The sequence below is a fragment of the Grammomys surdaster genome, unplaced genomic scaffold, assembly GCF_004785775.1.
Source record: "Grammomys surdaster isolate TR1022 unplaced genomic scaffold, NIH_TR_1.0 166, whole genome shotgun sequence".
Lineage (NCBI taxonomy): Eukaryota > Metazoa > Chordata > Mammalia > Rodentia > Muridae > Grammomys > Grammomys surdaster.
In genome coordinates this window covers 13,036,583-13,046,620 of record NW_021604614.1, presented here as the reverse complement: position 1 = coordinate 13,046,620, position 10,038 = coordinate 13,036,583, and the positions used below count along the sequence as shown (strand labels likewise).

The 10,038-nt window shown below is 49.1% G+C and overlaps 1 protein-coding gene across 1 annotated transcript in view; it reads left to right on the top strand.

The window, feature by feature from the left end:
* The window catches only part of Bcl7a (BAF chromatin remodeling complex subunit BCL7A), a 31,928-nt gene extending 22,112 nt beyond the window's left edge, over positions 1 to 9,816 (top strand). Inside the window, exons 5-6 of the mRNA XM_028766000.1 lie at positions 5,123 to 5,244; positions 6,771 to 9,816. Of these exons, the coding sequence (XP_028621833.1) occupies positions 5,123 to 5,244; positions 6,771 to 6,842 (194 nt within the window). The 3' untranslated portion in view covers positions 6,843 to 9,816. The remainder of the gene's footprint in view (positions 1 to 5,122; positions 5,245 to 6,770) is intronic.
* Positions 9,817 to 10,038: the final 222 nt, after the last annotated feature.

Genomic DNA, 10,038 nt, shown 5'->3' with positions numbered 1-10,038 from the left:
ACACACACACACACACACACACACACACACACACACACACACACACACACACGAGCTTCTTTGTAATTTCCCTAGTGGCTTTGCTAAAGCCCTCTGCCATTTACATCTGTGGCCATGACCTCGTGTTTCAGCTCGAGGGCCCTTACAGTCAGGACACGCTCAGTCTTGCTTCCATCCCGTTGGTTAGATAATGCTTTAGACAGAAGGTGGAGGGGCTGGGATAGGCCATAGTCACGGCTAACCTGCTGTTCACCACTCAGTGGCCTTGCACAGGCAACATAACTCCTCTGCACCTACCGGTTTTCTTGTTTCTAAAACGGGACGGATAAAAGTGGCTTCCCTTGTCAAATTGTAGCAAGGAATGAAGGAAGTGGAGATACCAGCCGAGCACTCAGCAGAATTCTGGGGTGGACAGAAGGAGCTAGAGAGCTGTGGGGAGCCCCTCACCCCCCGCCCCCACGTGAGTGAGAGATTCTGAGGTTACTGGGGCAAGTATGGTCATGTCTGGAGCCACCTCGGCTTCATTCCTCTCCTGCTGTCTGGCTATGGCCTCATTTCCCATGAATTTGAATCTGGGTCCCCTTCCTCCTAACAGGCTGGTTACAACTCAGCTGTAAGAGTTCCGGATGCGATGCTGTTTCTATCACAGCTGTCTTTTATACCCCCACCCTCCAACTCCATCAAAAGCTTTATAGGCCCAGATGGCAATCATATGGGGTCCTCTTCCAGTTACCCCAGGCCATTGGGCTAGGACCCGTGTGTTCTCCCCACAGGTGGGAAACTGAGACAGGGTGAGTTCGCCACCAGCTGTTGACCTTGCTTTGAACTTGTTTACTGCTGAGTGAGCTAAGGGAATGACATAATGTCCAAGCTCCCCGGACTAAATTTAGGCCCCGGGAAATAATTTCCCCTGGGTGAGTTCCAGAAGCACCAGGACTCTCAGAGAACAGGCTGCTGTCCTGAGCCCTCAGGCCTGGCTCTCAAGGAAGCCTCGAGCCTGGGCATGCCTCTGCCAGCAAACAGGCATCATGAGTCTTCAAATCTCTGGTGACCGACTGCCTTGAGGGCGGTAAACCCTGCCTCTCTCCCTCCCTGCCTCCCTCCCTCCCCCCTTCCTCCCTCCCTCCCCCCCCTCCCCCCCTCCTTCCCTCCCTCCCATCTGCAGTGCCCAGTGTGTGTGGAAAACAAACTGCCCGCAGAGGCAGACACCAGTAAGACAGACTTTTTAGTTTAACTATTTTTAAAGCAAACAAAGAGATTATGAAATAGAATACAAAATTAATGTGGGTTTTTTCCCCCATCTTTTTCTCTTTGCAAGCAGAGTATCATGTAACTGCAACAAAGGCTGGTCTTGAACTCCTGACATGTACATCCAAAGTGCTGTGATTACAACACATGCTTCCACGTCCAACTTTTCTTTGTTCTCTTCCCCCCCCCCCCCCATTTTCTTTAAGGCAGAGACTTACTATGTAGCCCTACTGGCCTGAAACTCTCAGAGCTCCTCCTGCCTCTGCCTTGTGAGTTAATTAAAAGTGTGCCATTGTGCCTGGCCCTTTAATATTTCCCTTCTTAAAAACATTTTATTTTGTGTGTATAAGTGTTTTGCCTTAGGTATGTATGTGCACCATGTACATGTCTGGTACCCTCAAAGGTCAGGAGAAGGTGTTAGACCCTCTGCAAGTGACATTTTGGATGATTTTGAGCCACCATGTGGCTGCTGGGAACCAAACCCACGTAGGTCCTCTGTAAGAACAGCCAGTGCTTTTAACCACTGAGCAATTTCCCAGTTCCAGTGTCATCTCCTTTTTAGCCACAGGAAATTCATGCCCCAGGCCTGGAGTTGCCCATATGTAGTCCCAGTTCTCAGGTGGCTGAAGTACAAAGACCACAGATTTAAGGCTAGCCTGGGCTTCATAGCTTCATTGCAAAACCTGTCTCCAAAAGGGGGGGGGGGAGAGAGAGAGAGAGGGAGAGGGAGGAAATGAACCACTTTGGTGGTGATAAAGGACAAAGCTCAGCTGTAGATTTCATGTGTAGTCTATGAGAAATCCTGGGCTCAACTCCCAGGACCCCAAAGAAAAAAATGTTTCTAAGTGAAAAACAGTTCTCTGGTATCTAGGATATTCTGTCACCTCTGTGTAGTTCCAGAACATTTTCCTCAGTCCTCAAAGAAACTGCCTATACTGTACGGTCCCTCTCTGACGTCCTTCAGCATTCCCTTACGATAACAGTGCGCTGTGTGTTTGTGTGTGTGTGTGTGTGTGTGTGTGTGAGCCTGCTGTGTGTGCTGTTGTGGACATTTCACATGAAGAACATCACACGTCTTGCCTTCCACCTTGTCAAGACAGGTTCTGTCTTGTTTCCGGTGCTGTGCTGTATTGTCCAGGCTAGCTGGCCCTTAAGTTTCTGAGCCAGTCTCCTGTCTTTGCCTCCTGTCTTGCAAGTGCTGGGATTACAGATGTGTGCCACCCCGTCCTGATTTTCACATGGGTTCTAGGGAACAGACCTGGGTTTTTAGGCTTTTGTAACTAGTACCGTCACCCCTGAGCCATCTCTCTGGCCCTCTTTTCTTCCTTTTTATGATTGGGTAGTATCTACTATAATACTATGTGGTTGTTTCCACGGAAGAACTCACCATTGAAAATAGTACTCCTGTGGCATTTGTATTCAAAATTCTGGTCTCTGGACCAAAAAGTAATATTACTGGGTCTTGACAGGTGTGATGGCGCACACCTTTAGTCCCAGCACTTGGGAGGCAGAGGTAGGTGGATCTCTGAGTTCAAGGACAGTCTGGTCTATAGAGCAAATACCAGAAGAGTTAGGGCTATACAGAGTAACCCTGTCTCTGTCTCTGTCTCTCTCTCTCTCTATATATATATATATATATGTATATGTATATGTATATATGTATATATGTATATGTATAATTAAAATATAAAATTTTATTTTTTATATAGATATATAAATTTTTTTTTTAGGAACTGCCATTAACATAGATTTTCAAGGGGAAACGAAAAGAATTTGAGTTCATGTTCTGGATAATCCATCAGTTACTCCCACCTAGGGTTAATTTGTGTTTGGGGGTGGGGGTTGTTAAGACAGATTGTCACTATGTAACCCAGATTAGCTTTGAACTCTTTCCTATCCCCCTGCCTCAGCCTTCCAAATGGTAGGTTTACAGACTTCTGCCTCCATGACTAGCCAGTTTGGGATCTGTCCATGCCAGCACAGGTAACCCTCACAGCCACTGGAAAGGGTTGGGTGGCTGTCGGCAACCTTGTTTTTATAGGGGAGGCAGAGATCTTGTACAGAAAAGACCGGTCCGGTGATTCACTGGGGGTAAAGGCGATGTTTAAACTTAAATCTGTCTCCAAACTGATTCCCTCTGCATCCCCGGTTGTAGGTGGAGCCCCACCCATGGATTGTAAGAAAGCCCAGCACAGAAACTCTGACCAACCGTGTAAAGGTGGGCTGCTGGTCTGGGTCCAGTAGCAGAGCACTGAGCATCTTGGAGCTCCTACCGGCCCTGCGAGTAGCTGTCTGTACCCCCGCCCGCCTCAGGCTCTAGACAGCAGCTGGCTGTATGCCCATAGTACTTACATAGTGTTTTTTAGTTATTGCCTGGATTTTGTACTTTGTTATTCCTCTGCCTCAGAAAGTAAGCCATGCTTGCTTAGGCACATCTTCAAGATTAAAAATCAAATTTAAATAAAGTCAGGGTGACCTGTCATCAGGGCCGTGTGTGAACAGCCTAAGTCAGGGTGGGAAGTGTCTCCTTCCTTGTGTCCTAGAATCTCTAGATAAACTCCAGTGACTCACGGAGTTCCAAGCGCCCCTCACCTCTTCCAACCTGCACCTTCCTTTTGCCAAAAAATTGTGAGCTTGGGAAAGAGGGAGACTGAAGCATGACAAATAACCCAAGTGGTTAGTTGCATCGTCAGATAAACGATTGCTTCCCAGAATGCTGTTCAGCCAGGTTGTAAGCTCCTGAGTATAGAGAATTTGCCCTCACCATTCAGAGAGAGAGAGAAGATCTGTATGCACATGAGGGAACAGTCTAGGACAGTGGGACCGAGTCCTTTAAAATACTGGCATGTGGATCTTAGAGGTGTGAAGTATCAGTTGAGTTTAGCTCTGCTTTTTGTTTTCCCTTGATGGTTAGCTGCCACTGCTCGAGTCCCTTAGAATCATCCTTATTGTTAAGAGAAATGTTGGGCTAGGGTTATAGTTCAGTTGATAGAGTACTCACCCAGGGCTGCTATCCCCAAAGCCCTGGGTTTGATCCTCACCACCAAATAAACTGGCTTTGGCAATGTGCACCGGTGAATCTCAGCACTCAGGAGGTAGAGTTCATAGGTCCCAAAGTTCAAGGTTATCCTCAGCTACCAATAGTCTGAGACTGGCCTAGAATATTTGAGACCTGTCTCAAAAGAAGACGGCAGGGACAGTAAGATGGCTCAGCAGGTAAAGGCACTTGTCACTAAGCCTGCCACCTTGAGTTCGGTTGTCAGAACTCACATGGTAGGAGAGAACTGAGTTCATCTGACCTCTGACCTCCATATATGCACTGTGGCATGCAAGCACATATACTGAATAAACAAATGTGTTTTGTTTTTAAATTAGAGACGAGAGATTTCTCAACAGTTAAGATCGTTGGCTGCTCTTGCAGAGGACCCAAAAATAAGTAACTCTTGGAAACACTTGTTTCCTGCTGCCTCTGATGTTAGGAGAACGCTAGCTCTCTACAACAGCCTAGTGAAGTCTCTGTGGCCATGGCTCCCCTGCTGGAGCCAGGTGACAGCCATGATTGCTGTAGCACGTGGGGCCCAGCAGAGGGCGCCAGACTGGCAGCATCATGTGCTAAGTAGCCCTCCCTCTTCCTCCAGGCAGAGTCGGTATGCATGGAAGGAGGATTGGAGACCCACTGAGCTCACTTGTGACCTGGTTCCTTAACTGTTCGGCTAGTTGATAAACCAGAAACTTCCCAAGCTTTAGTCGAATCCAGGTCTGGAAGCTCCCCGCCATAAAACTCCCCAGATCTGGGTATTTTTAGGACTTGGCCCATCTGCCTCAGCTTCTCGAGTGTCTGAAAACAGCTTCTGTTGTCTTGCTTCTTGCTCAGATGCTTCTGATGAGCAAAATTCACAGTCTTCGATGGAAAACTCAGTGAACAGCTCAGAGAAAGCGGAACGGCAGCCATCTGCAGAGTCAGGGTTGGCAGCGGAAGCATCGGCCATCTCTCAGGTACCTGCAGCTGGGCCTCAGTGGGGCGGGGCTGGGGTTCTCCGTGGCATGTTGAAAGTCTTGCTGCTTCCTGTTGGACTGTTAGAACACTCCTCGTCCACTGAGCAGCCATTCAAAGTATAAGCCTATGCCATCTGGGACCCAGAAAACCAAAGGCTGGATTACTCTTTGGAATTTTGCATGTGATACAGCCCCCTTCTGTGTTATAACCAGATATCAACATCGTTCTTGGATTGTTCGGTGCAAACCCAAGGCCCAGGGGCAGGAGGCAGATATGATAGAATCTAGCCCAGGTTCAAATCCAGCTCCAGTCAGCTGGATATGGAGGTGCACGTCAGTAACCTCAACTACTTAGAGAGTTGAGGGAGTAGAATTGCAAGTTCAAAGCCAACCTGGGACACTTAATGAGAGACCATTCTTATCTGCCTGGCTGGCTCTGTATCCCTGTTGCCTGGAATAGGACCAGGTCTTTAGCAGGCTCTGTGCTAACCATAATGAAGAGACGTTAACTTAGGTGTAAGACGGGCGCTAGGCTTGAAGAGGCTCAAATAGAACGTGATGGGGGAGGGAGACCTGGAGCTTGTCCCCCAGCCTCTCCAGCGTTGCTAAGAGGTCAGGGCTTCTGTTTTCAAGTCAGTGGGGCTTTGTTTGGAATGTTGGAAGCTTTGTTTCTGTGAGTGGTTTACAGTTTAAGGAGCAGGCTCAGGTGATGTTGGATGACACCTGCAAGGCCACGTCATGACAGCTCAGACAGACTTTTAAGAGGTACAGCGGGAAGATCTTGCTAACGGGGGTGGGGAGCGTGGTAGATGGAAAGAGGGGGCTGTAGGGTGCTTTGCAGGCACTGGCTGTGTTTCGTGCCTGTGGTAACACAGAGACACAGGAAAGTCCAGGGAGCACTGGTTAGCTGTCTGGAGTTTGGTCTCTTGGTGATAGGCAAGGTCTGAGAGACCAGCAGTGACTGAAGGTGAACGAGTAACCTTTTGGGTGACCGTAGACTTCTTGGGAATTTGATGACCACTTTCCTCCGAGTAGTGTCTGTGTGTCCGTGCAACAGACGCTGGGCATCTGCCCCGAGCCAGGTACCTTAGCCTGAAGTTGAATAGTTCTGGGTTTTGAGGAAGCCACCTCAGAGGTGGGTCGCAGAACTAAGCCTTATGCTCTGGTACCTGCACGGATACAGTCAGAAAGACTAGTCACAGGGAAACTTGGCTCAGCCTGTGTGGAGTCAAAGACAATGGGGCTCAAACACTAGAGGGAACAGCACAGGGAGGGGGCTGTGGTTCAGAGAGACAGTGGTGTTAGAGCAGGTGGGTTTTTTGCTCTGTCTAAAGCAGTGGGATTTAAAGTTCTCCATGTGTGGAATCCCCTACCACACATGTATACTGCTCATGGGGGTTCAGTCAGAACTATACAGTTCTTTCCCCCACACCCCGCTCTGTCCCCTCCCCCTCTGGAGCCAACCTGTGCCCTGACCACCCTCCCTGCTTGTACTGACCCCCAGCACTTCTCTTCTTTCCCCAAAGGATTTAGAAGGAGTGCCACCGTCCAAAAAGATGAAGCTGGAAGCCTCTCAACAGAACTCCGAAGAGATGTAGACGCCCAGTGGGACCCTCTGGTCCATGTTTCATGGCAGGTACATCAGCAGGCTTAATTCTAGAACGCGGCCCAAGCGACTCCTCTTGGGTGTGAGCAGAACTAACGTTTCAAGTTTACTAAGTGCAAATCCAAGAAAACAAAAAACAAAAAACCTAGAGCGACGGGAACCTCGCAGACGCTTGACGGACTCTGCTGTGAAACTGAAACACTCGAACCTTCAAGTGACTGTCCTCGGGGAGGTGGGTCAACAGCTCAGGAGTGTCTGCACACTGTCTCGGAGCCAAGATTACATTTGTGTTGCTGCTGTATTCCCCGCCCCCCACTTCTCTATTTAACCACATAAGCTATTCGAGGGTGGTACCAATCAGGAGTTTGCTTTCCATAGGGGCTTTTGGCTCTTCAACCAGTTCCTTCTGCTTTCTTTTTTTGTGCCTTGTACCCTAGAGGTGACCTCTGGCATGCTTCCTGGTTTTTGCATCTCTCCTGGCAAAGTGCCCACTTGTTTTGGTTGGCTGCTGCCCCCCCTCCCCCCAATGCCTCTCTCCTCCTTGCCCCAAGACTGCTTCAAAGCAAGCAGGGTAGAGCGGCGGGAGATCAGGCACCTTTCAGTGGCTCCTGGTTCAGGTGAGCAGTGTTTGGGCACACCCTGAGCCCCAACTTCCAGGGCTCCCGGGGCTACAAGTTCGGCCCCGTTTCCCAAGGGCTGGCCTCTTTGGTTCAGGACATGCCCTCACCTTCTGGAGCCATGGAGGCTAGGGGTTTGCAAGCCACCGTAGCCCAGATTGACATGCAAAGCCTTTAGATTTTTCTGGCACTTCTACCCTATGTCCCCCCCCCCCCCCGGACTCTGGCCACAACTGGCACTGCTCTCTCCAGGTCCTCCGAAGACAAAATGACTGACTGAGCTTGTCTCCTTAGGATAGTACAGGGCTGGGGAGGTTGGGAGCAGGCGGCAGGAATAGCTGGTGCTGAACTCTCCCACAGGACATTGCTTGGATTTCAAATCCATGGAAACCTGTTGCCCTTTGTCCCTGTCTCCTATTCCCTCCCCCCTTCCCCCACCTCTCAGAATCCCAGGCAGGATGCTCCTGCTATGTTCTGACTCTCAGAGGCAACAGGTGGATGGAGCCTCATTCCCAGTACCTGCTGTTGGTCTCCATTGGAGATCGGACCTTAACCGTTGGGCCTCAAAGGCCAGAAGCAAGGCACAGAGGAACCGGGAAGATTTGCACACACCCCCAGAAAGGAGCCTCCGAGGCGCTCCCTTCCCCTGTTCTCGATTGCACCGAGACAGCTTTCCCTCACTCAGTGGAGATACCACTTGGATGGACTGCCCAGCTGTTGATTTCTGAGGCCTGGTTTGCTCTTAATTCCTTTACTGGACCCCTCAACCTTAAACGCTTCCCCTATGCTTTCTTACTGCACTGGAGTTCGAACTCCCTATGAGTTGTATGTTGGGGCGGGCCGGGGTGGTTTTTGTCTTTTTTTTGTTCTTGTTTTGTTTTCTTTGCTAATTGGTGCATATTCAGGTACCACCTTTTGATGTGTGGATCTTTCTCCAAACCACCATGAGAAGTGTCTGCCAGGCTCCATTTTCTAAGAGTTTCTGAGGGGGACAGCTCCCATTTCTGTTTATGGTTTTAAGGGAACTGTCTATTTCCTATACTTCAAGAAGAATCAAAATGTTCCTGAATTTTAAATACCTCATGCAAAAATATCTCCTTGAAATAAGGGAAGAAAAAAAAAACTTTGAAAATCGTAATGTTGAAGTTAGCAATGCTAAAATGTTTCTGTCTTAAAAAATTTTTTTTTCTGGTACTTAGCGATTTTGCCCCTCAGGCGGTCAGGTCTGTGAAGAACTGTGTTCTGCGTCTTGGCCGGGAAGCAACCAGATGCACGACCTCCAATGTATCTCAAGGTCAAGAAGGCGGCTTTACCTCCAGATTCTAGAGTTAGGGCAACATTTTTCTTTTCCAGCAAAACTCCATTTTGGTGAAAGATGAATTTGATTATTTATTTCTTCTTCTGGGAAACAAGAGGTTACAACGTGAACAGCTGAGGGAGAACCCAACACGGGCATCCACGGAGCCAGCAGGGCGGCCAGGGCCGCCTGTACCTCTTCTACCCTCTGCAGCCTCTCTGGACAGTCAGGAGGAGTTGATGCGGTGAGAATGAAGACAACGGTGAGGTCCACGGTACCGAGGCTGTCGTTAGTTTTTCTCTGAAGTGCCTGAAGGTAGGAACGGGCCGTCGATGGGGGACTGTTCGGATGCCCCCCACCCCGGACGGCCACGCCAGGCAAAGAGCCAGCAGCCCTGCGCTCCACGCTGGCCAGGAACGCCTTCCACGAGGAGCGGTCAGACTGCAAAATCCAATGTGCTTCCTTCCCCGCCACGGTCCTCTCTCTGGAGCCGATGGTCCCTGTCCCTGAACGAGCCCCAGCCCTCATCCCCACCACCGAACCTAAGACCTTTCATCTGGCCGAGCCAGGGCAGGGGATCCTGAGCAAATGCCCTCCGTGGACATCAGGCCCCATGGGCTAAAGGGCTCCCAGGGCAAACTTCCCCTAAAACTTGAAGGTGGGGGAATGGCGGCTACACATTCCACAAAGTGCTGCACTTGCACCCACAACCCGGAAGGAAGGCTCTTAAGCGATTCTTAGAGGGTGGTGACTGCCCATCGTCAGACGGTGTCGTGGTTTGGAATGTTAATTATTGCCGAGGACCTGGTTAGAGGTATAAAGACATTTTTTCACTATTACCTAATTTTTTTTTTCCTCTTACAAAAAAAAATTTTTTTTTGGTGTGTTGTACAGCAGTATAATTTTTCACTTATTTATTCCATCAGTAGATATTGTTTGTACAATGTACAATGGTTTCATTTCAGAAAATAATAATAATAAAAAAAAAGTTCTGATCATGAGTTTGGTGGCTTAGCCCATTGTAATAAAGAATAAAATCAGGTGGATAAAGATGTCCTTCCTTGGCTGTTTGGACTTCTTTTGTAAGGCTGGTAAGTTCCTTGTAGGAGACGTTACTGCTGATCAGAGTTATGATAGCTGCCATTATTAAACCCCTGGTGAGTGCTAGGCCAGCGCCAGACTCTCCTTTCTGTGGCTGGATGTTCTCTATTACCTCGTACAGGAGTAGACAGCAAGGTTGCACTTTGTCCAGCTTACATAGCCAGGTAAAGCTC